The following is a 26235-nucleotide window of genomic DNA, read 5'->3' on the forward strand; positions in this document are numbered from 1 at the left end:
AAAACCTTTTGAGGTGGAAAGTAGTTTTACCATCATTTTTGATAATGTATGTTTTGATATTGTATGAGAGTATGGAAAACTAGGAGAAAACTTTTATTCTAGAGTCTGAAATGTGCAGTGTTTTAGTGAGAGCTGTAGTATACAGTCTTCATTATTTCCATTTGCTCCCATTGTTATTCTCTCCTAAATTTTGTATTATTATAAGCTACTTTGAATTCTGCTTATATTAATTCTAGAGTAATCTAGCCAATTTACACATAGAAAAGCAGGAAGTTTCTATGATTCAGTATTGTTCAGCTTCTATTTAAAAGTAGTGGAAGTGGGCCACAGCAAAATGAGAGTCATGTATCTCTTGCTTTCATTGTCCTCATGGTCTTTTGGAAAGAACAGAAAGAAGAAAATATTACCAGTTACCTACCTGTTGCTTCAGTCATTGAAATGGCACTGAAGAATACAGTGGAGTGTATGTGATTTCCTGATATTTGTCTGTGTTATGGATATGCTGGACTCTCATGGGATCTGTATTCTACAAACAGCTGTCCAAGTAATGTATTGTTTTTCATTGTGCAGGAAGATTTGCATCCAGCAGGGTTTTTTTTGAAAGTTAAAATTCTTCTTAAGAGTGGAGCATCAGATGAAGATATCAACTCAGGTATCACAGCTCTGCATAGGTTTCATAGTAAGGTTATACTACTCCATATCCAGGAAGACTGCCTGCATTGTAGGTAGAAAAAAAAAAAATCCTTTTCTCGTGCGTTTTAGAGGAATTTTTGTTAGCTAAATGTTGTTTTGGTTTTGGAGTGTGAGACATAGTAGTCAGTGTTCACAGAGTAGTTATCCAGGTGCTAATGTAAGTTTCAATTAAGCATGATTTTATTTTTGTTGAGAATTTAAGTAGACTTGCTGGAAATAGGGAAGGGGAAAGACTCAAGCCTGTTGGAATGAAGACAGTGAAAATGTAGCAATGTAAAGGTATGGTTTATTTTAGATATATGCCACTCAAAAAGGGTGATGGTGGATTGTCTCTTATGCAGTCAGCATAGAATAAAGACTTGTGAAACACTGCTGTTCTCTGTGTGTGATTTAGCAGATTTTGACCAAGAGACATCAAGTGCTGATCAGTGTATTGTTATAAACCTATGTTACCAGAGTTTATTTAGTTTGTCTAGGGCATATAAACTCTTTTCTCCTTATTCCTCAAACTTGTCATCTGAAGAGAATTGATTTTTCTATTGGCGTGAGAGAAGAAGGTTTTGGGGGGTACTTTAATATAGAAAGGGTAATGTATGAGGAGAAATTTACTTCCATAAATAATGAAATCTTAAGGAAGAGAGGCTTTGTACAATTCTTGTTTGGAAAGCATCAGATACATAATGAATGCTCTGAGAAATAAACATACAATAAGATGAGGAATTTCTTGGAGAGAGCTGAATGGTTTGAATGCTGCCAGACTAGCAGGAATGGAAACGCCACTTCAGATTGATCCTGGGGAATTTCAGCTGGCTTTCAAGTAGACAGTTATTCAAAACTTACCATTGCAATAGTTGGCTTCTGTTCTGCAGTTTGAATTGTGAAGCCATAGTGTTGCCTGTCAAAACACACTCTGCTTATGTTTAGTAGCACTAAGACTCCAGTCAGTTTTTCAAGGAAGTTTATTAATGAGTGGATGTCTGTCTTTTCTTGTATGGCTGGCAGAAAAGAGTGTTGTGTCCATGCACTGCAACTTGAGTGAAGGTACCTGCTAAGTTTTAGGCATTTGACTAAAATCTTGCATTGTGCACTTGTACACAGGTGCCTTAGAAATGCTTCCTTTAACAAGTTACAGTCATATCCCTATGTGTTCCTTCTCTGATCTCATCCAAGCTACAAATGTGTAAATCTTGTTATTAACCATCCAGCATGGTCTAGCAATTTTTAAACTTAATCTGAGTGGTCTAAAATTGGTACCTACTTATCAGCACCAGTCAATTCAACAGCTGATACTAAAGGCATTAGGCTTAAGTATTTCCTATTGCAATGTGATACCACTACACAGCCTGAGCACTGACCTCAGTCTTAAGTGGTTTCTGCTGGATAAGGATGAGACATTTTGATGGAAAGCAGCTTGAGGCAAAAGTTTGTGCTACTAATGCTTATGCTGTTCCTGTTTAAAGAGACAGAGGGCTAGAATTCCAAGGCTATCAGCCGGTCACCTTTCTGTAGTACTACATTCATTGTTCAGTGAAAGGAAAGTCGTAGCACAATAGACATGTTTTATTCTTCCTTTGTTTTAGAACTATTATATTGGTTGGGTTTTTTTTTTTTTTATCCCCAAAGAAGCTGTAGGAGGTAGATGGTAAATTGAGCAGTTAAATGCCTAAGTTGATTAAATAATCTCAACTGCTTTGTGTTCTGTCTAGCTCTTGCAGAATTCCTGCACCATGAGATGTCTTTAGACTTTTGTTTGAATACTGCCAAATTGCTGCTGGAGCATGGAAGGTATGAAAACATCACTAAGCGGGGTGAACACAATGTTTGGGCTTTATAGGTGTTCTTTTATAAGCAGAGAACATATATTATACAATGATGCTTTATTTTAAATAAAAACTCACAGAGGTAGGTAAACAGTTTTGAGAGGGAGCCTGTCTTTTCTATAGCAAGGTGATACAGATTATGGCAGCAGCAGAACAGGGTGTGAAATAACAGTGAGTGGCAATTTGCAATGCTGTACTCCTACTGTGGAATGTTTAATATTCTCCCTATGTAGTTTTAATGTATATCTGGAATAATATATATATGAGTATGGAATTACCTGACTGAAATCTGTCTTCCATATTAACTAACCAACCCTCAGAATGAAAGAGGTTGGAGTCTAGAATCATTCTTATGAAAAGCAGTAAAAGGATGAACAAGTTACTGCAGAATAAATTGAGGCATGAAATTTCACACTGTTGAATGCTCCATCATGATTACCTATGTATATGCTTCTATCTTGCAGTAAATTCTTACTCTTTCATTGTGAGGAGTAAACTCTCTTGTGAATACCGTGGAACAAGCATGTGCTAATAGGAAGTTACTACTGAATAGAAGAATTGCAGTAATTCATACCTTGACTCACTCTGTCAGTGTGATTGTGTGCTAGTAGTATTAATGAGAAACATGCTGTACAGTATGAATATGTTATTCTTTAGAATGGAAAATTATCAGCTCTTCTTGTGCAGCCTCTTAAAAATGCATCTGTGTGAATAGGGAATCAGTTGGTTTTGATTTTCTGAAATCTGTTTCTGAACGATTTGAATCTTCGCCTGACCTTGGAAGAATTACCCTGCTCCACATCGAGTGTCTATTGCAGAATAAGAGGGAGCTGCTTGCTAAGCAAAAGGTTGAAGAAGTTATTATAGGTCTGTATCTATCTTTTGCTGCTGTTTACTGAAAGCTGGATTTAGTTGGCTAAAGTCTTGAATTCTGATTTTCACTTTTTTGCTTCTTCTCATCTTTCTTTGTGTCTGGTTTTCCTTATGTTTCTTTTGCATGGCAACTCTCAACTTTCATAATGAATGACAGTCGTGGTAAAGCTCAGGGTTAAATTCACTTGCTAGAACAATTCCTCCTTCTTAGTGTATACTGTGTGTGACTGATACATGTGGGATTAGAAACATTTATCAGAAGTTCTGTGTAATGTTAATACTTTGTCCATCAAGCCCAATGTGGTTTTGTTTGTCAGTACTAAAAGAGGTTGCATATCCTTGTTAGAGCAGCTGAATAACAGTTTCTTTTCCATGTCTGTTGCACCTGTAGCACTGTAGTATTTTTTGACTGTGAGATCTGCTCGAAATCAGACCTTATTTTATGTAGCATTGAGCTAGGTGCAAGAGCCACATTTACATTTTTCAAGTGTGAAAATATTTATTCTCTTACCGGCTGTTTGGGGGGGGGGTTGTTTGTTTGTTTGTTATGGTTGGTTTTTTTTCCCCTCCCCAGAAGCAGGATAAGAAACACTGGCTCCTGGTTGATACTATTGCTGTGTCAGTGGTTTTTTGTTGTAGGCTATGGGACAGTCTTTCTCACATAGTTCTTAGGTGCGTGTCAGTGTGCTTCTTAAACTTCTTGTAAAGTGATGATTTGCAGTATCTTTTCAGGTCATTATACTGGGAAACAGCTGTTGCCTGAAGCCTTGAACCAGCTGCACATCATCTTGTGGGACAGAGCTGCCAAACATTATGAGGTTTGGGACCAAACAGTAGTGTTGTTATTTGTATCAGTGAAAATGAAGATCTGCTTTTTCTGACCTCTTTGGTATGTCTATTTTTGGTTAGAGTGCAAGCTGTTACTAAGATCCCTATTCCAGTTGGCACTATTTTTATTTTCATCCAGCTGGGTGCTGGTTTCCATTACAACATCAAGTTTCAGGTAGCTTCATCTCAAGGTTTGTACGTGGGAACAGTTATGGCCAGAACTGATCGGCCAAGGAACCTGTGCAGCCCATCATTCTGGTTCTATCCTGGGAAGGGTACAAAAACCTAAAAATATTCTTTACATTGAACTGTTTATTTTACAATTCCTGCATTCTGACAGTCAGTTGTTGCTTTAAGGAGTATGAAGCGGTGTTATTTGTACATTGATTTTCTTTTCAGCTTATAAAGTGTCTTTGGATGCTTACATTCTGTCTTAGTTCATACACATTCTGTCTTAGTTCATACACATTCGTATTATGAGTATATATAAGTTCTGTTATTCACAACCAGTTACATTCTTATTCTTTCAGTATTTGGAACAGATGAGCTCATGTTCTACTCTTGTATTTGTCATACACTCATTTCTTGAATATATAAAGAAAAATACATGTGCCATTTTGTTACCTTTTATCTGTGTAGTCAAGAAGGAATTTTGCTAATGACACAGCTTCCCTCTTCCTCATTTTAAATTAAATTCTCTCTCCAAATTGGAACTATAGTTCGGAGTACCATCTTCAGCATGGTATCATCAAGGTTCACAGTCTAAGTGGGATAAACACTTTTGTCTTTTTCTCTTCGTTTCAGTTGCTTTGTATCATGAAGAGAGAGTTTTTTTGAAATATTTCTGGTTTGTATTTAGTCATAAGAATGTCCTTTCTGGGTCAGACAAATGACCCCTCTAGTACAGTGTCTTGTCTTTTATAATGGCCATAAGAATAAGGGAAGAGTAGAAATAGGTAAAGCATCAGTTCTCCTAATGAGTATTACCCATGTTGTGGGACCAGTGATTGCTCTTCTGGGAGAAAGGTTGCACTAGAATATACTTGATTTTCTAAATCTTTCATTTTCTATGACCTTTTTTTTTTTAAATTTGAGAAAACATAGGCGGTTTAATCACCCAAGTAAGGGTGTGTTTGGGGTTTGTGTTTGTTTTTTTTTTTCTTTTTTATTTTCTAGGCAAAAAGCTATTCTGAAGCTCTTCACTGGTACAATTATTCTGTCAGCTTCTACACACCTGGGCAGATAGATCAGAACTTGGCTAAGCTGCAGAGGAACATGGCTTCTTGCTATCTTCATCTGAAACAAGTTGACAAGGTATATATAATATATATACACACACACACACATTTATTATTTATTTATTTACATTGTTTTTATTTTTGTGGCTATGTCATTGGGACTTAATTTACATCTTTGTTATTGTACCTCTTCTGCTTTGAGAGGGGGAACTGTCTTTGCTTATCTTGCATCATCTGGCAGAGAGATGTTGTGCATCATCTTAGCTGCTATGGGGGCCTCTTGTATCACCTATCATACTCATGGGGGAAAGTCCACAGGTTGTGTGACCATGCCTCAGTATATCAGGTTTCTTCTCAGATGAGAGGTCCTCCTCTCTTCAAGACAGATGAGCCCTGGCAGGAAAAATGTTTGATGTGTCTCACTAGAACGTCCCACAACAGTGTGTTAGCCCTCACCTCTGCAGAGAAGTGCACCTGCTTTACCTATCTAGGCCTTCTGGTGTGGGGGTGTTAAACTTCCCAGTTCAAAGTGACAGAAGGGAGTTTAATTTTTCAGCAATCTCAGGGCTTCTCTTGCTTTCTGATTCTGTAGCTTTAATTTTGAGGAATTGGCTTTTTCCTCAGTCTGGTCATTGTCAGTCTTTGGTGCCATCTTCTGTTCTTGTCACCTTACTTTTCTTTCCAGGGAAGATGTTGCCAAACCAAACTTCCTGAGTACTTATATAAATATCAACAATGTAACTATTAACATTTTGTGTATCTTTTTAGCTCTCTTCTATTGCAAATTATATTACTGATTTCAAGATGTCATTGTACTGATTTCCTTTAATCTCTTTTGTGAATAGGCTAAAGAGGCAGTTAAAGAAGCAGAGAGGTGTGATCCAAACAGCATCTTTACTAAATTCAGTGTCTATAAGATTGCAGTGATGGAGAAAGATACTGATAAAGGTAGAACTTGAAAGATAAAGGGTCCACTATGAGGAGCAGAAGTGCCAAATATATTAGAAAATACTAGGCAGATTTGGAGTGTTCATCTTGAGAGAGACACGATAGAGGGAAGCTAGAAGAAGGGTCTATAAAGTCAGTGAAACTGTCAGGCTGTAGATTCAAACTGTCAGAGTGGGATGCATTTTGCACACATTTGTAAGATGTGGAGTCCATTGCCATATATGATACTGTCTGGATGGAGCCTCTGGCTAGGAAGTCTCTAATCTTCTCATGGGCGGAAGCTATATATAGTAGCATCCCAGGGTGAGAATCATTGTATAATTACTGTTTCTAATATTCTTTTCTATGCATATACGATATAAAAAAGGATAATGAGCTAAATGAACCTTGATGGAATCATTATTGCTGCTCTTAATTTCTCTGGACAAGTGGAGCCTGAAGTTACCAGAAAATACATGAATTACTGAGATCACTTACAGAATGACGTATCTCTGTAGACTCTTTGTTCTTTATAATGAGTTCTGCCATTTCATATTTTAATGAGAATCTTAGCTCAAGTAATGAAAATTGAGAAATACAGTCTATACTTACTTAGAATACAGAGTAACATGCAGAGCTTATTTTCTGGTGAGTTCTGTGCCAATTAATTGTTCTCTATACATCTTTTCAATGGCCTCATAATTTGTTCACATAATATAGAGTGGGAACCACAGCACAGTGTGAACATAAAAGCAGCAGCACCCTTAGCATAAGCCAAGATGTGGGAGCTTGGAATCACGCCCAGACAACGTATTAGAGAAAGTCTTCTGTCTTTGGTGACAAACAGTTGTTTAGCAGAATAAAATTAAGGATGTGAGATAGAGTTTCATTTGTATGGCATCCTTGTTTCCTTAGATTAGTAGCTTGGAAAGCCTTTTGGCGCTTCTCTAGGAAGAAATGCGTAATTGTGAAGAAGTGCTGGTATGGTCAGGTTTTCTTGTCTTGGTTTTTCATATTAAAAAAAAGTTATAACCTTTCATAAGTCATTTCTAAAACCTCATTAAAACAGTAGAACCTTGCACCTTCCAATTGCTTCTATAAAAAAAATTAATTTTTCCTTATGTATATATATTTCAGCTGTGGAAACAGTTATTGAAATGGGGAAACTAGCAGAAAAGCCATCTCAACATGAAGACAAGCTGAGAGTGGATGAAAATACAGGCACTAACCTCCTGAGTTTAGCTGCCCAAATTGCTTTAGAGGTAGAGCAGATAACATTGTGTTTGCTTTATTGATATAAGTAGGACAGCTGTAACCTCTGTAACCTGGACTACTTTTAGTATTTCTATGTATTTCATGCATTTCTAAGTATTTCATGCTTCTGTGACCAAGGTCTCACTCAAATATCTTGTGTAATGCAAAGTAGAAATTGATTTAACATAAAAAGAAATTGTATTTTTTAATATTCCTTCAGGAAAATAACGGATTCTGAGTTATAAATGTTGGTATCTGGAAATGACATGGTGTATTTCTGTAAAATTCTCCTTAGCAAAATGTTACGTCTTTTTCTGCCTCTGGGATTTCATCTTTGACATGCTAGGGGGGATCTGTGTACAAAATACATGTAAGTCAACGATGAAAGACTGAAAAGTCACTTGTCCCTCCTATTTGCCTCTTCGTTGGTGACTTGAGTGATGTCTGAACTGGCTGATTACATTAGCATAATCAGAAGAGGCTTTTGGTTGCCTTTTAGGGCTTTGTTCATAGCACTGTAAGGCATGAAAGCCTTGCCAACCTCTACTGATCCCCTTCTTGCCATAGGCTCTTTGTGCATGGAATCGTATGATCTCTCCTTATGGTTTTCTCTTGACACTGAGGCTCTTCTGTGCAGAGTCCTTTGTTCTTTTTCCTGCTAGTAGACTGCGCAGATTTTTGGAATATGCTGTTTCTTTGTTGTTATGGGACTTTTTTTGTGATAACTGAGGTAGTGCAGTTTATACAAAACATGTTTTAATTTCTTTTCAGAATGAACAACAGGTTGTGGCTATCAAAGCTTTGGAGTATTTGTCTGAACATTTACAAGACTGCCGACAATTATTTGCAGCTTTAAAGTGAGAATTCAATATATTTACAAGGAATGAGAAATTTTTCTGGTTTCTTTTTCAAAAATAATTTATTATATTGAGGAAGGTGGAAAACAGTAGATAAAAGATTAGTTAGCAGTCTTTTTGGTGCTGCAGATGTACTTCAAGCCTGAACTTTAATATCTACAGATGTTCCAAGTCTCTCCCAAGCAAATAGTATTAGTTGCTCTGAATTTTATGATTACATTGTGATTTGAACAGATGACCGACAGTGACTCTAATGAGATTGCAACAATATATTCAGTGAAAATACCAGTTCGTTTGTGTCCTCTGATGAAGTGGTGTCTTCTTACTGAAATATTCTGTCATGTTTATAAAAACAAATATTGTAAGACAGATATATTTATTTCAAGATTTGTGTAAAGCCTTTGTTAAAGTACATTTATTTACTTACTATTACATGATTTAACAAAGTGATATACAAAATCAGGTAATAGGGTGGGAAATAGTATAATCTTATTCTCAGTTTGACACTTTGAATTCTTCTATGAATTCCAGGGGCTGATAGCATAAGGAAGAAAAGTGGTATTCTTTCTGGAAAATTAGGGCAAAGTACACCGTTGGAAAAAGATTTCTTGTTTCTTCATTGCTTGTTTTTCTCATATTTAGATGTTTGGTTCGTCTTATGTTGTCAAAGGTCATGGCAGAAGGTGAAGAGGAAAGGTGAGTCCATTTGCAAAAGCATTTTCTTATGGTGGATATGTTGTACAAGTGGTGTAATATTTTCTTGCTGGGTTTATTTTCTTGCAGAGTAATCAAGAGATTAGTTTTTATGCTAGTAAAAAGTCCACCGAGATGACTTCCCAACTTGATCTAATGACTTGACATAGGAACATCTTTTCTACTTGTATAACCTTTCCTTTAAATATTTGCTCTTTGCCTTCCTCTTTTATTAATGCATAAGACTGTCAGGTATTTTTGATGGAGAATGTGAGCTAAGCAACCTCTTAACTTTGACACTAGGATGTGATATCTTTCAGAAGTTCTGAGTGAGCACTTCAGAGTGGGACCTCCCTTGATGAAGACTAGCCATTTTGCAAATGGTGTGTTGGCTTAGAAGTAGGAGAACTGTACTGCTGGATTTTGACTGTCAGGAAAACAGCGTAGTGTGAGCAGGGTTTGAAGTGTAACCTGCAGCCCCAACAACTGAGAAAATCTCCCACTACACTTCTACAACAGTCTTCACTGCTGCAGATCAATAAAACTTTCTTCAGGCCTTCAACTTCTTCTGCATCTTCAAATGCTAGAAGTTGCTAATGACTGAGATGTTTGTCAGGGGAAGAATGATTATATCCTAATTATGGAGATGTTGTATTCCAACATAAATAATATGTTCTAAGAAAGTTAATCAAACATTTTCTAAAACTTATTTTTTCCTCCATTCTAGAGATGAAGATATCAACTCAATGCTGACTTACTTGACCTTGGGTATGCTTTTGTTTTATTTAAATTTTCTGTAGTTCTTCCATCTGTGAAAATTTTATTGTATGATTAGGTCCATACCAACCAAATGTTTAGACTCCTTATTTCAGTCTAGGTTCCCAACTTCCCACTGAAATCAGTGAAAATTAAAACTGTAGGTTCAGCAGTGTTGTGAAGTTGGATCTCAGTGCTACAGGTTTTTGCTATGGAAAGCTTGTAGGCTAGTGTTGGAAAAACTGTTTCTAGTAAAGCCTGTACTTGGGAGCTTCTCTCAGACAAAGGGGCAGTTTCTTCTAGGCAGTTTCCCTTTAATCCTTCATAAGGCCATGCATGCAAACAACAGATATTTGGGTACAAGCCACAGCCTGGGTGGCCTCAAATGGCAGTCTCCTCCTCTGACTGCATTGGCAGGAACAAAGTTAGTATCTTTAGTAGCGGGGCTACCACAAAAGGAAGACATTTGGTTTTGTAAACTGAATTAACAGTGTAACTTTCTACTGGCATTAATTAAATGCCAATGGTGGTCTTTGCTGTTCTAGTTGTTTAAAAGGGAGCATTTTTAAAATTAACTTCATGCTATTTTTTTTCCCCTGGAAGGCTTAGAAAACTGCAAGGTGTAATAGCAAATTGCTGAAAGACAGGAGAGGCTTGTCAAAATTGGTTCCCACTTTTAAGTTGTGCTGTCCTTTGAAAAAGAATTGTCTTGCTTGCATTGGAAAAGGTACAGGAGTTTTACAGAGGACTTTGCTCCATCAGAAGAAATACTTTCACTAAATCTTTTTTACCCCTCTCTTCCTATCTTGGACAAGAAAATTAATGAGATTGTAGAACTTTTTCTACACTAGCCATTCTTACTGGAACTAAGAGAAGAGAATGAAGACTAGAATTAAATTAAATTAAGGTTCCTTGAAGAAAGGCCTCAAACCTGTTACTAAATTTAAAAACCCTCAACTTTTTGTGAAATTAAGTAAAACTCCTCTGCATTAGACTTCGGTGTCAGTGAACTTTGAAGAGGAAGTACTTCTTGGCAGCCTTATGTATCTTATCTAAAATGCTCTTTGAGGCACCTTTTGATGTTTTTTATACGCTTCTCTGGTCAAGCATATTAGATTTAAGTTGTGAGAGTAACTCTTCATCAGGAATTATATGGGAGTTTTGGAAACCTGTTTTGTAGTGTAGTTACTAGACGTGGAAGTGCTTTTATTCTGCTCAGAAGGTGTAACTTATGTATTGAACAACACATTTTCTGCAGCTCACAAGAGACTTGCGGAGTCTTTCACAGAAGAGAAATTTACGGGGGACATGAGGATCCTTGAAGCTCACTGGTTTAGAAAAGTTGGTAGGTTGCACTCTCAAAATCTAAACTGAATCCCCTCCATATCCACTTAGCCAGACCTTAAGGAAGAAAGAAGCGTTTAAATCTATAAAACTTGTCACCTTTGGCAGTTGCTGCCTTAACTAGTCTTAAAGTTCTCCTGCATTTTCTGTCTTCTGAAACTATCTGGTATGGCTCATGTTTTAAGTCAGTTATCAAGACAAATACTCACACAAGGTCTGTTTGACTGATGGGATAGCATTATTCCCTTCACCGCAGGAATTGTTGTATGTGTCCATGATACAACTCTTCAGAGTTCACCATTTTTCTCGTAGTTAGCCCTTCACTACCAAGACTCTGTTACAGAAGTAAAATTTGAGATCAGGCAAATAGAAAGAATAATGGTTTTCTTCAATGTCTGAAAAAAATATGCTGCTAAAAAACCTTACTGCCGATCCTGAGTATGCATATTCTCATGTAGGCAAAATAAGAATTAGGAAGTTCAGATGAGTGTACTGGTGTGATTGGTGCAGAATGAGCTTACCTCTGCCACCCAGACTGTCTTCATTAGTCCCTTAAATCAGCAGTCCTGCAGTTTGCCTTGAACTACAGTATATGAAATCCAAAGAGCAGACATTATCATAGATAAAGTGTTTCCTAGTGGGAAATGCATCTCCCATGGAGCTGTCTTAAGCACTATCCGTAGCGTGTTTCTGGATCCTCATTTAGTGTCTTCGTTACACTGTTTTGGTAAAGGAATCGGTGCATTTGCTGTCTATAAATAAAAATTTAAGCATAGGGTAACGGGTTGAAGCAATTTTTCAGATTCTTGCTTCTGCCAGAGCATATGGGAGAGAAAATAGTTGAAATCAGTAACAGAAGACATCTGCCATGATGAGCTTTTGCACACATCCTCATAATGTAGCCATACTCCAATACAGAGTAGCAAAGGAGGGAGAGAAGCAGCAGAGGTCAAAAACAGTAACACGAGTGTGAATGGACTCTGTGGTCACCATGACCTTTCCAAGGCAGTATTCTCCCTCACAGAATAAACAATTCAGAGACTACAAAAACATGTCCTAGGGAATAAATTAACATGAAAGTTAGAATCTGCAAAGTCACTGTAGACTCTAAACATATAATTGGGCCAGATCTCATATGTAAATAGTTTGATTGTCCTTAGATGGCTCATCCATTTACTAATCAGAATTGTGTGTTTAATTGCTATGTACTTGACCCTGCTGGCTAAAATGGAGAATGTTTCAAAATGATGTGGTTTTTTTTCCTTTTTTTTAATTTGTCTTGGGAATATTGTTCAACACTTTTATTCAGATACTAGTTTTGTTTACTAACGTAAGAAAATGCTTCTTCCCGTTCATGCTGTTGTGGGTAGGGTATGTGGTAGAATGGATACTTGGTTATGTTGAAATTATTAAGACAAAATTTGAAAGCATGAGTAAGCTATTTTAACAAATCACTAATAATGGTATTTCTTGCTGTTGTTAAATGAGCTGTTGATGATATTTTGATTAAGAAACTGAATTGCAGAATCTGAACTGCCTATTACTAGAGACTAGATGGGCATACCTGTAACATTGAAGATTTTTATTCTAGTCTCCATTTTTTATGTCTTTGCTAGCTTGGAACTTAGCTGTACGGTTCAGGGGCTGCCCTGAAAAGATGAGGGATTTTTTCCTACTGTCTTTCAAGGTGTGTACTCTTGCTAATAGTATCTCTGATTGAGGAATATTGTCATCTGTCTAGTTCTGTTAGAAGTTACCTCCATGTATCAGGTATCTCCTTGGAGACATGCTTGTATGCTCTGAAGATGGAGCACTTTTGTCAGAAGGAGATTGACTTGTAATACAAAATGTAAGCTTTATTGTCATACTTTACATTCTGTTGCTTAAAAATATCAAAAGAAACTTAGGCTTCAATGAGAACTTTCTAAAATAAATGGATTCTGATGTTTGGAAACTCTGTCATTAATACAAACATGTTAAGTACTCGAGTCCTAATCTCCATACAGAACTCCTACCAACACTGTCAGTTTTATATGTGTTTGTAGAGAGGGGACTCCAATGCTGCTTTACACTTTATATTTAAATAATCTTCTTGTGTAATTGTACAAGTAAAATTGCAATATGAATATATACTATTCATGGCTGATTACTAAAAATGTCATAGAGGAGACAGCAATCATCTGTTCACAAGCAAATTGCTTTATATGGGCAGAATTCTCATTACCTTTTCCTATTTTTGGTGTCAGTTGTCCCAGTTTTGTCCTTCTGACAAAGCTGTTCTAATTGCTCAGAAGACATGCCTGTTAATGGCAGCTGCAGTTGATCTGGAAATGGGGAGACAAGTAACACCTTCTGAACAGGTAGGGCATTGCTCTGTTACCTGATTCTGTATGTATCAGTGTAGCATTTTTTTCTTTTGATTTTGAAGTCTTAGTTGTTTCACTCAGAACAGGATATTGAGAATATAAGCATGGGAACCTTTCATAGTTAATTAGAATCAATGCACCTAGTGCTTTCCAGACAATTGTAAGCGTTGGGTTTCTGTAAATTAGTTCTGTTGACTTCAGTAGATTTGAACAGATTTATATCAGCAAAGAGTCATGGCAGTACCTTCTCTTAGAGGAATTTCAGTCTACCTTATATAGTATGTAAGGAGTCTGCTGCTAAACATGGGTTGGTCAGGCAAATAATTACTGCATCTTTAGGATTATGCTGTTGCTGAAAGTAGTTACCAGTATGGTTGTGATAAAGCTCACAATTACTTTTGGTTTTTTTATGCATACATCCTTTTTTGGGGGTGTTGTACTTACTGTGGTAAGAAGATTAAGGAAAATGTACAGTGGTTATGAAGGAAGTACGGAAGTTTGCTGTACTGTGATTTAGAAACTTTTGTGGAGAGCAATGCACAGCAATTTGTGTTGTGGGATTTAGTGGCTTGTCAGTCTCAATAGCACTATTTTATGCTTGGGAGCTAAAATAAATGATGTCCCATAGGAACCCATATGGTTCTTTCTGGACCAATGGAACATTCAGTGTGAAGCGGCTTTGTCTGAGATGTGGAGGTCTTTGAAAAAGAGAGAGAGAAAAAAAAAATCCAAAACCAGTAACTGGTGTAGATGATGTACTGATTAGGCTGATTCTTAGTTTATTTTATAGTTTGGTGTAAAGAACCTGTTAGTTGTGACATGTATATTTCATTAATTTTTAAAACTATGACAAAAATACTTCTTAAATTTTGTAAAACAGATGGAGCTTTTGACTCAGGCCCTTCAACATCTCCAGGCATGCAAGGACATATGGAAAGTTCTGAAATTAACAGGTAAGCTACAAAGTGTGTCTGTTCAGCACATGAACTCTTAGACTTAGTCACTGTATTCATGAAAAATACAGGGTATATGGAATTGCTGTCTCAGCTGAAGAGTGTTGAAGCAGATATATAGCAATATGATAAATGAATTGGCAAAGCCAGCTATTGTTTTTTGTATGTCATTGCAGACTTCTTATTGTATAGGTGCTGTGAAGTGTGGAGCAATCTTTCAGAGTGAAGTTGGGTTGACTGTTCTGTCTTAAATGTTAAGAAACTCCAAGCTCTTTGCTCTAGAGTGGAGTTGCTCTTGCACTGTTTTAATTTACTAGCCTCTTCTCATATAAGGCATTTCAGAATACAGAAGGTCCTGCTACCATACTTTGAAGTGCCAAAACCCATCCTCTGTTCTGTGACTATTCCATATCAATTTAGGTCGGATATTACTGGAGACTGGCGTGCTTTCAGCTGACAGCTGAGATGCTGAGTGACTGTTAGCCTAGAGGATGCATGTTTCACTTTTTTGGTTGTATATTGGTAGAAAAATTCCATTAGGCATTCCTTGTCTGGCCTGTGGTCTGGTTTCTTTTCAGTTATAGGTTTGGGACACTGGAGTTTCCATTGTAAGGTGCATTAGTATTTAACTTTTGTGAAGAAATTTACTTGCTGGGGTTTTTTCCCCTTAAAATTTCAGAATGAAAGGTTCATTATATGGCCTGGATTTGGGATTCTGTTTGTCCTTTTGCACTGAAGGCAAGATAACTCAGGAAAACTTCTTCCCTTTTAATTTTCCATCCTTAAAATCCCAAGGGGTTGATTATCTTAGGAGAGGGACATATTGGAGTTTCTCCTGCAGAGGTTTGTGGAACGGTAGCCTGGTGCTTCCTTCATTTCTTCACTAGAACTTGGCTAATGTGTGGACAAGTCTGTTGCCCTGGCGGAAGCTGAGAATGTCTTTTAGATGTAAAAACAAAGGTCTTTGTGATAGTTCAGTAAAGGACTGTTTGGCATTTGTATCAGGTTTATACCTTCTTAGCAGTTCTACTGTTCTCCCACCCTTCTTCTGTGTTTAAGGATTTCCTGAAGGCTTTTCTACCAGAAAGGGGACAAGTCCTATAGAAAAATTTGAAGCTGATGATAACTTCTTTCATAGGCTGACCTTCTGAGCTGGTGGCCGCCTGTTATCTCTTTTACCCGTCTATGAAAATGGCTTCCCTAGTAGCTATTGTCTTGCCTAGGAGGGTTGCATGAATTTAGCCAATTGCAGACAGTCCAGATTTTTTTTTTTTTTTGGGGGTGGGGGCCGGGGAGGCGAGGCATGGTGCTTGGGTGGTTGGTGGGATTGTGCTTTGGACATCTGAGGTTTCTGTCCAAGACTGCTTCAGAGTTCCACTTGCTCTGCTGTTAAATCTGAGTACCGTAATGGTTTTCCTACCTGTTGGAAGCAAAATTTATACCTTATGGTACACCATGTGGCTTTAAGAAAATGAATCATTACATCCAGGCAGTTCTGTCTCTTCTGTAGGAGATTTTGCTAAAGACCCAACAGACACATTGTTGCTGCTTTATGAATTTGAAGCAAGATCCAAGCTGAATGATCCAACACTCCACAACCTTATGGAGTCAGTATGGGAGCAACCACAAATAGAAGTCAAGACGCTGGAGATCATTGCATGTAAGGACTGCATTTGTACTTCCATAGTTTTTCAAGTCATGAAAACCAGCTTTTGTTGCTCTTTCTTGTTCATTTGGGGTGACCAGGATTGTCATGTATTGTGCAGCATGCAGAAAATGGGTCTAACCATATATACTTTTTCCTGAAGCAAAGATGCTTAGGATCTCAGCAACATTAGGAGATCTGTATTTTGAAATACCGTATTACGTGGATGATGAACCAGAAGTTTGCGACATCCTTCCACTTCTAGACCCTGAGACATTTGTATAGGTTGTGAGTCTGGAAAAGATTATTCAGATAAACTTTTACAAGCTCCAAACTGGCAAAGGCCAGAGAATGATCCTAGCTGATTCATGCCCTAATACACAAGTTTTAGGATGTGGACTTTGGATAGATACGCAGTTTCAACTTAAAGTTAGTGTAATTAATTTGTAAATAGCACTTCTCTATACTGTACCATACTTTCATCACAAAGTTTAGTCATGCCTCCTTGAGAATCTAGAGTAGGATCCAAGGAAGATGAGTAAAATTTAGAACTACTGTGGCAAATCTGTGGAGGGGATTCTGTAGGATTGCATAAACACCTACTTATCTCCCTTGTCTTGAGGGAGTACACACACCTGGGCTTGGAAACAGCATACTGACATCCTGCTCCTGCCTAATTTTTCCATCCAAATTTTCATGTTCAAAGAGACAAACAAAAAAATACTCTTTACTTTAGACACCCTCCCCCCCAATATTTTTGGGTTACTGCATCAGAAGGAAACAGTAGTGAGAATACTTCTGAATTATGAAATCTGCTGTGCTTCTGCCTTGTAGTTATCATTGATGATGTGCACAGTAAAGAAGTAGTAGAGAAGCACTAGCTTGTGACCAGCCCACTCATTAAGCAAATCTCTTTTCAGTTGTTTATCACAAGTGATCTGGCAACATGCTGTAGTTTATTTTAGTGGCCAATGAGATTAAAGTCTGGGTCCAGCTATTTCTTTCTTCTTCTCTATTTTCTTTTGCTTTTAAGCATTAGCAATGGAATCGCCAGCTCGGTATCCTGTACTGTGTAAGAAAGCTCTCAAGAGTGCACTAAACCTTCACAGAAAGCAGACTGTCATTGATGCTGTGAAATTTAGGTTAGTGTTACTGCATAACTTTGCCATGAGCCTGTGACTGGAAATGCTGACAGGGAATAAAGCCTGCAATTTGAAAAAAGTGGATTTTAGCTTATGTGTAAGGTTCCACTTCTTGTTGGCCAACCAATGTACCTCTTAAGTATGACTGTGTAATAGATGTGTTAACTGCAATTTGTTTACTTGGCATATTTTCTGAAACAGTCATATTTCCAATAAATGAATCTATTGAGGAAGGAAAATGGAAATGAAAATTGCATCCAGAAGAGGTCTCTGGCTGTTTCTTGTGAGGAAGGTGTTCATTTCAGATGTTACCCTGCAGTAGTGAACTAGGTATTTCAAAGACAATGAAGCAAAGAGAAATTAAGGGCTGTAAGTTAGTGATACGATGACATAGTACATATGTGATTTATTTTGCTGGGTAGGTGGCTCTGTAACAGCTGTACCTTATGAAATCTGAAAAACAACCTGGTATTTGTCCTTCTGTCTCACTTGTATCCCATAAAGAATATTTTTCCTCATTCCGAGTTCCTTACAGTAAGCACTGGGCAAAGGCAACTGTTAATATAGACTTTTCCATTTCACACTAAGACAGACCTGTTTTCAGATACCAGGTATTTGTTACTGATTTTCTGAGGATGCTGACTACTTAGCTCTTGTTGGTGAAGTTAGAAAAGGTACTTTTTCCCAGCTGTCATGTGTAGCACCCTAGAAATTATTATATCTTTCCTTCTGTGTTACTTTAGAGCCCAGCAATGAAAATAATTAAGTACTTGCTGTTCTCATCTCTCTTTTTGCATAGTTTGTATGAATGAGATCTGATACTAGAAAAATGTATGTTTCTGCTATAAGAATGTGAGAGTAGTAAGCACCAAGGTAGACGTGTCTGTCTGACAATCATAGAGACGTAAGTTAGTGTGCTGCTGATAATAAAAAGTAGCTGTTTGTGCACATGGTATTTAATGTTTCCTCTTTTGCTCTGTTTCAATTCTCAGCAAATGCTTACATAGTTTGATTAATCTTTCTTTGCCGACTGGATTAACAGACTTGGATGCCTGTGTACTGCAGGAGGTGTGGGACTACTTTGAAGATGCTCTGAGCATAGTCAGCAGCACAGTAAGTTGAACAGGAAAACAAGAGACTGGGAGATGATCCTGAGCACATTAAAAAAAATTCTCATCAGACTGAGAATAATTAGTAGATGGAACATTATATAGTGTTATATGTGGAGCAGCTAAGACTTCTTCAGTAAAAGATACACTGAAATCACCTCAAAAGAAAAGCCTCTTGGATATTTATGACTGAGTTATGAATTTCCCTGGATTTTGTAAGGGCTTTTTTAGAGACATTTAAGGCCAAATTTTCAGTGCCTATTTTAGAAACATCTTGAGGTAGAACATGCATCTTTCCTCCTCTTGCTTTCTACATTCTTACACTGAATATGTTTTTTTAAATGCAGATTACTTTTCCAGATCAGTTTAAAGCCACCTAAAATTTGGATACCAGTCTTGTTTTTTTTCTCAGCTCTGTTTTGTTAAATGTATTTGGGAGCTTACTACGTTGCTATTTTTTCCAAATGACCTAGAACTAGATTCCTGTGCTGTCAGTACTTGTGGCACCACATGCCTTGTTTCTGTGAGGACAGGTGTATGGAGAGTAAAATCTTTCTTTCAGTAAGCATTTCTGCTGCTCGTTTCAGGCCTGAAGCGTAACGCTGTACAGTGAAGGCAGGTGTACTGAGGAAGTCAGACATTTCTACTTAGAATTTCATAGATAAAAATCAGTTAAGGAGTATTTCTGTTCAGGACTAATGAAACCAATACTGTGTTTCATAACTTCATTCCATTGCATGGCTGTTTCTTTAGTCAGGTTTGAATGTCTCTTCTTTTATAAAAGTGGCATAAAGATATGCTGTTCCTGACTTGCCCAAAACAGAATATGTCCACATTTGTGTCCTGCCTTTCACCAAAGTTCTCACCTATAACTTTGATAATGTTCTTGTTGAAGGATATGAATGGACTGTTTATGTGGACTGATACTTAGAACAGCGAAATTTCACAGTACTAGAAGGTCTTCTTTTGCAGTCTTGCTCATGGCAGCAGGTACTAATGGTACCATGCTAAGAGAATGACACTGCGGCAGCACATCAGTACATCATCAGTTAGAAAGCTGGTACACCACTCATGATTTATACCTCCTATTCAGAAATGGATGCTGCAGTTCAGAAATTCACTCTGGGCCCTCTTACTTAGGATGAGAAGTATCTATCAAAGAGGGAAAAGTCCTTCCAGCCTCCCCTTAAGGATTTGCATGGCAAATAAATAATTGCTTGTCCTTCCCTTCCCCAACTGAATCAATTCCCCAGCAGGTTCAAAGTACTGTTGGGTACTCTGGCTTTTGTTCTGCAGTTAGAAGGGCAGCTTTCATTCTGGCAAGCCATTGCCACAGTGCATAGAGAAATTCTGAAGATGTAAGAACTGCTGCTTCTGATCTGTAGTGAACAACTATGTCCTGCTATTCAGTACTGTTTGGATAAACTGGAAAGTACTGCAGCAGCAAGTCCAGCCTGTCTGCAGATAAGCTGTTGGAAAGCATACTTCCATTCTAGCATCATTCCCAGTCCTACTGAATTGCATTTTCTGACCTACCAATAGGTAGTTGCAACATGACTTACCCATGTCATGCTGATGTAGTTGCCAAGCCACTCTCCATAATATTTGAAAAGTCATGGCAGTCAGGTGAAGTCCCTGGTGACTGGAAGAAGGGGAATGTTGTGCCCATTTTTAAAAAGGGAAGAAAGGAGGACCCTGGGAACTGCCGACTGGTCAGCCTCACCTCGGTGCCTGGGAAGATCATGGAGCAGATCCTCCTAGAAGCTATGCTCAAGCACATGGAAGACAGAGGGGTGATTAGAGACAGCCAGCACAGATTCACCAAGGGCAAGTCCTGCCTGACCAACCTAGTGGCTTTCTGTGAGGAGTGACTGCATCAGTGGACAAGGGAAAAGCAATGGATGTCATCTATTTGGACTTCTGTAAAGCCTTCGACACAGTCCCCCACAACATCCTTCCCTCTAAATTGGGGAGATATGGATGGACTGGTTGGTGGGTAAGGAATTGGCTGGGTGGTTGCATCCAGAGGGTCGTGGTCAATGGCTCAATGTCCACATGGAGACCAGTGACATGTGGAGTCCCTCAGGGGTCCGTACTGGGACCTGTGCTGTTTAACATCTTCATCAATGACGTAGACAGTGGGATGGAGTGCACCCTCAGCAAGTTTGCATACGACAAACTGAGTGGTGTGGTTGACACGCCAGAAGGACGAGATGTCATCCAAAGGGACCTGGGCAAGCTGGAGAGGTGGGCCTGTGTGAACCTCATGAGGTTCAACAAGGCCAAGTGCAAGGTCCTGCACCTGGGACAGGGCAACCTCTGATATCAATACAGGCTGGGAGATGAAGAGATTGAGAGCAGCCCTGCGGAGAAGGACTTGGGGGTACTGCTGGATGAAGAGCTGGACATGAGCCAACAATGTGCGCTTGCAGCCCAGAAAGCCAACCGAATCCTGGGCTGCATCAAAAGAAGCGTGGCCAGCAGGTCGAGGGAGGCGATTCTGCCCCTCTACTCTGCTCTGGTGAGACCTCACCTGGAGTACTGCGTCCAGCTCTGGAGCTGTCCGCACAAGAAGGACATCGACCTGTTGGAGCACGTCCAGAGGAGGGCCACAAAAATTATATGGGAGCCGCTCTCCTACGAGGACAGCCTGAGAGAGTTGGGGTTGTTCAGCCTCGAGAAGAGAAGGCTGCGGGGAGACCTCATTGCGGCCTTTCAGTACTTAAAGGGGGCCTGTAGGAAAGATGGGGGCAATCTTTTTAGCAAGGCCTGTTGTGACAGGACAAGGAGTAATGGTTTTAAACTAAAGAAGAATAGATTTAGACTAGATATAAGGAAGAAATTTTTTACAATGAGGGTGGTGAAGCACTGGAACAGGTTGCCCAGAGAGGTAGTGGAGGCCCCATCCCTGGAAACATTGAAGGTCAGGTTGGATGGGGCTCTGAGCAACCTGATCTAGTTAAAGATGTCCCTGCTCACTGCAGGGGGGTTGGGCTAGATGATCCCTAAAGGTCCCTTCCAACCCAAAGCATTCTATGATTCTGTGATGTTGGAAACAAGCTGTTTGACAGTAGTGTAGATGAACTGTGAAGTACAGGATGGCTCAGAAGGAATTGCCCTTTGCCTAGGAGGAAAAAAAAAACCCAAACCCCAAGTGTTTTCCCACTCTAAAACTAAACTCTAATGCACTCTTGACTTGTCAGGTTTAAAGTGAAGAGTCTATTTTCTCATGAGCTGCTGCTGCTTATTTGCTACTCCAGGATGCTTACCCGGAGATGGAGATCCTTTGGTTGATGACAAGAGCCTGGAATACAGGAATATTTCAGTATACTGTTGGTAAATACAAGGAAGCTGAGCAGTGGTGTGGATTAGGAATGCGTTTCCTCAGTCACTTAGGATCTCTGAAGAAAAGCTATGAAGGCCATGTAAGTGTAAGCAGATGGATTTGAGGATGTTGGATTGGGTGTCTGGCCTGAATTTGAGATACAGATCTGGGTGAAGAAACCACTACAGATGATCTTTAAAGAGTTTCAGGAGAAGCATGGTACCTAAATATTTTGGGGGAGCTTCATGCTAAAAGATTTTTTTCAAAGTGAGGCCAGAAAAGTTTTATTAGACAATAGAAAGAGTAACGTAGTGTCCTTTTACTGGAAGGATCATGTAAATGGCTAACTGAAAATAAACTTCTGACTATTTGTGGCCATGGGACAACCCTTTTACCTTGCCTGCTTTCACTAAAGTCAAGGTGCTGTACCAGTTTACTTAAGTAAACAGCTGTTCTATGAATACTTTCAAGCTTGGTTTCTAGTATAATCTAATGTCTTATAAACAGGCTTTAAGCTGATGTGAATAATATCATTAAAGCTCGTCTTTTCAGGTGTAGCTTAGCCACTTCCTGGGAGGGAAAAATTTCAGGGCTAGTACCTCTGTAGAAAGCAGCAACACTTTTTCTTGCTCTGTCACAAGTAAGCTTCTCTTTACAGTTTTGGGCTGGTGCTCCTACCTTGATTGCAACACAGTGCAGCCTGGCTGGTGTATGCAGTCATCATTCATTCTCGTATGCATGAGCTGGTACATCAGTTAAGACAATAAGAATTGAGATCACTCCCAACCTCAGCCATTCTGTGATTCTGTGAATAGGTTTATTCAATGATGTAAGACTCAGCTATAAACTAGACTTTATGTCAGTATAAATAAAACCACCTTTGTTAGGTTGCACTGATACAACTATTTTTTTCTTAAACCACTGTATTTAATTAAATCTGTACCGAAACCTTTACATCAATATGAAATTTTAGGTTTAGAAGCCAGTGGTAGTCTCCCACCTATTCCCTTGCTTCTGTTCCCTGTCACTTTGGTGTATTATCTAGTTGAATGATACAACTTTATCCATCCTTATTGACAACTGTGGTGCTTATATTCTCCAGATGATTGGTCTTTATAGTGAGGTTCTGGACAAATTGGACAGAGCAAAAGGGTTTCTTCCAAATGAAGAAGAATAACGTCAGCCACAACTGCAAAAAAGGAGGACAGCAGTCTCTCTTGGAAATGTTCTGCTGAATGAAAGAGGCCGTTAGCTCTGCAAAGGCATGGGGCCATGGGAGCAGCGGAAAAGAAACCAGGATCTCCTCCTTGTTGGCAATTAAGTTATGTACTTTTTAGGAAGTGTTTATTGAATAAATGTAATTGTTTTCCTCTAGAGAATAATCTTCATTCTTTGGAGCTATATATCAGTTAGAAATAAATACTGAAGTTTTTCATGAGATGTGTCTGCTGTTGTGTAACAGGTTGGTTTAAATACCTGATTTTAGTAGTAAGTGGCAATGAGAACAATACAAGTATTCCAAGACCAGGCATCTCCTCTGGATGTCATAGCTGCCTTGCTATATAAATATTTATCAGATTGTTTCATTTTCAGTCCATTTCAGTATGTACAAGAATTCAGAGCTGTTTGCCAGTTTCACAATTTAGTTAGAATAAAAAAGAGCAGGGTACTATTTAGCTCACAGAAAAAGCTAAAGCTTTGACTAGGTACTGCTGCTTATAGACTACTGTGACGGATGCACTCCTCCTGTTTGAACTGACTGAACTTTGGTCCAGGCAGATGCTCAGCAAGTAGGCCTAATCAAAGTTAATCCTATTGTGTGAGGCTGTCGGTGAGAACTCGGCACCAAACCCCAAAAAACTGTTTAGGCTGGAGACTGGGCTGATAAGTGGCTGAAACTGCATTAACACAGCAGGAAATCTGACTGCGAATCAACCACTTTACACTATAAATATCTGCAGCCATCAGCATCTGTTGAGCTCTCCCTCCATAGCAGCTGGCTGCATGGCGGTGATCTCCCCTTGAGCAGGGACACCTCTCAGGGTTACCCCTCGAGGCTGAGAGATCCCTTACCTGACACCAGGCATTGATGGTTTGGTAAGTGACATTTTTTGCATGCATGTAACATTTAAGATATGTATAGTAAGCTTAAGCGATAATCTTTGTATCCCATACCAACTTTAAGTGTAGTAAATAGTAGAGTGTTGGCTGCCAATCCATCTATACTTATTAAATATTTTACATACCTAAATTTACTGATTAGAACTCAATAAACTAACTACTAGATCAGATCTGTCTGAGTAATCTCTGACTCTTCTCCTGTGACAGCTACTAACTGTAACACACCAGCCACAGTTCAGCATGAAATCCCCCCAAATCCACATAAAAACACAGGCTGGTAAATGGATGGATCTCACTGCAGCTGGATTGAAGACATACCTCCCACCTGAAATTCAGGGGGGATAGTGAGGAGTGTGGAGAGGTGGAGTGGGGTTAAGAAACATAATTAGTTCTATACAACTGCTGCTGTTTCACCAGCAGGTGCAGAGGTCAGAAGAAAACATGGCCCAAGTGTTGTCTTCTGTACTGTAGCAGAGATATGCTCCATGACACCTCTTGGTATCCTAATTCCGGGGGATGAACTGTGGTTGCATTCTACCTGCATATGAGTACAAGGCCATGCATCTTCCAATGTGTCCAGCCCTTCTCTGGAAGGAAATAAAGGTGACTGGGCTGGGAGGGAGCAACAGTGGACTCCAATAAAGCCCTTTGAAGTGTTTGGGGATCAGTACTGTGGGGTCTAGCATAGCCTAGGTATACTCAGCATAGGAGTGTTTCTTTTTTTAAAAAAAAAAAAAAAGCTGATAGGGTGCTTGAGCAAAAAGCACAGATTCAGGCTGTCAGTTGTCTGCTTAGAAGATGAGGTAGGTATCATAGTTGGTAGATGTATACTGATTGCTTTTCAATTAGGGCTGCTGCACTATAGTAACCAGGTACAAGGCAGGTCAAAGTAAAGATTGTATATTGTGTCTTTTGTGTGATAGACCACATACACATTTGCATGATCTATAACTGAGCATACATCCTATAAGTGGATTCTTCTGCTGTTTCTTTAAGAGAATATTCAAGCACCTTGAGGAACACTGCTACAGTCATTTCATGTCCTCTGGTTCGCTTACTAGAGAGCTCAAAGTGCTTTGCTACTTACTTACTCTTCACAAGCATTTACAGAAGGCAGGGCTGATGGACAGCTGTAAGATCATCTGGTTTGAGATTAAGACTTACTTAATTTTGGTTTTAAAATTTAAAAATATATTTTACTTAGAACCAGATTATTAAAGCTCTTCAGACAGAGGACAGGGTCACTAACAGCAGGATGGTGGCTATAGAAAAGAAGAAATTGCATTAGTTGTCCATTCTGAAAGCCTGACAAGCTCTGGAAGAAGAGCTTAGTGGTGTGCTTAGTGCAGTGGTCAGGGCCAAGAAGTAATTAAAAGTCAGCTGCATTGCAGTGTCTATCAATGAGCCATGTCTATCTTCTTTTCATAGTCTGAGTAAACCAAATACTAGTGATTTCTGCTTTTTGTGTGCACCAGGCACCACTTTGCATCCTATGCCTGAAGCTAGAAATCAGCCCTTAGCGTAGCTGGCACATCCTCATGTCTGTTGTGCAGCTGGATACAGGGTCATTTCCTGAAGGCAGGTCCATGCAGCCACGTAAGTCAGCGTGGCATTTACAGCAACAGCAGGTAGGAACATACTGTACTAGATGGTTTGCAGTACTGCACAGGTTAATAGCAGCTTCTGGATAAAGTGTGAGAATGAGACTGTCTAAAGGAGTGAATTATATCGAAGGTGGCAACCAGGGAAGTATTGGGAAGTTTATGGGATCTGGTGCCTGTGATAGCAAGATACTGGACACTACAGCTGAGACTGGTGCTGCCTGAGCTGTGCCCCTGCTAGAGCGTTTGTTGCAAAGTGTCTTGTTGCTCTTCAGGCTCAGCTAGCTATAACTATGTATTGGTAGGAACAGGAAGGTACCTTTGTGGAAATAGTCAAGCAGGATGCAAAGATGAAAGCAAAAAAGTAATTATGTTCAACTGGAGGTTATGTACATGTTCTTATTCCTGAGGTCTACCACAGGGCCTTTATTCTTCAGGCTGTGGCTTCCACTGAACTTCAGTGGCATTTCGTTTATGGTACCCATACAAATCACCCAGGCGGCCTGGTGCAGGTGGCTCCTGTGAGACACACAAAGGTGGATCTGTTTAGAGTAAATTCTCCACCTGGCACGCTCAGTACACCAGGTCTCATTTGGATGTATGTGAGCCACTGCTTTCAGATCTTTAATGCACAATGTGCTGTCTGTTTAACTAAGAAACACCTTTGAACCCATAGAAAGCAGGCCTCAT

General features: G+C 39.1%; 1 protein-coding gene across 1 annotated transcript in view; it reads left to right on the plus strand.

The window, feature by feature from the left end:
* The window catches only part of TEX11 (testis expressed 11), a 35006-nt gene extending 12441 nt beyond the window's left edge, over window positions 1-22565 (plus strand). Inside the window, 19 exon segments of the mRNA XM_075720795.1 lie at window positions 571-652; window positions 2400-2478; window positions 3229-3380; window positions 4119-4204; window positions 5391-5528; window positions 6298-6400; window positions 7517-7641; window positions 8405-8490; window positions 9133-9186; window positions 9911-9951; window positions 11198-11284; window positions 12900-12970; window positions 13530-13643; window positions 14530-14602; window positions 16113-16262; window positions 17281-17389; window positions 18382-18502; window positions 21759-21923; window positions 22482-22565. Coding sequence (XP_075576910.1) covers window positions 571-652; window positions 2400-2478; window positions 3229-3380; window positions 4119-4204; window positions 5391-5528; window positions 6298-6400; window positions 7517-7641; window positions 8405-8490; window positions 9133-9186; window positions 9911-9951; window positions 11198-11284; window positions 12900-12970; window positions 13530-13643; window positions 14530-14602; window positions 16113-16262; window positions 17281-17389; window positions 18382-18502; window positions 21759-21923; window positions 22482-22565 — 1920 coding nt within the window.
* Window positions 22566-26235: the final 3670 nt, after the last annotated feature.

Source organism: Pelecanus crispus, chromosome 13 (assembly GCF_030463565.1).
Source record: "Pelecanus crispus isolate bPelCri1 chromosome 13, bPelCri1.pri, whole genome shotgun sequence".
Taxonomy (NCBI): domain Eukaryota; kingdom Metazoa; phylum Chordata; class Aves; order Pelecaniformes; family Pelecanidae; genus Pelecanus; species Pelecanus crispus.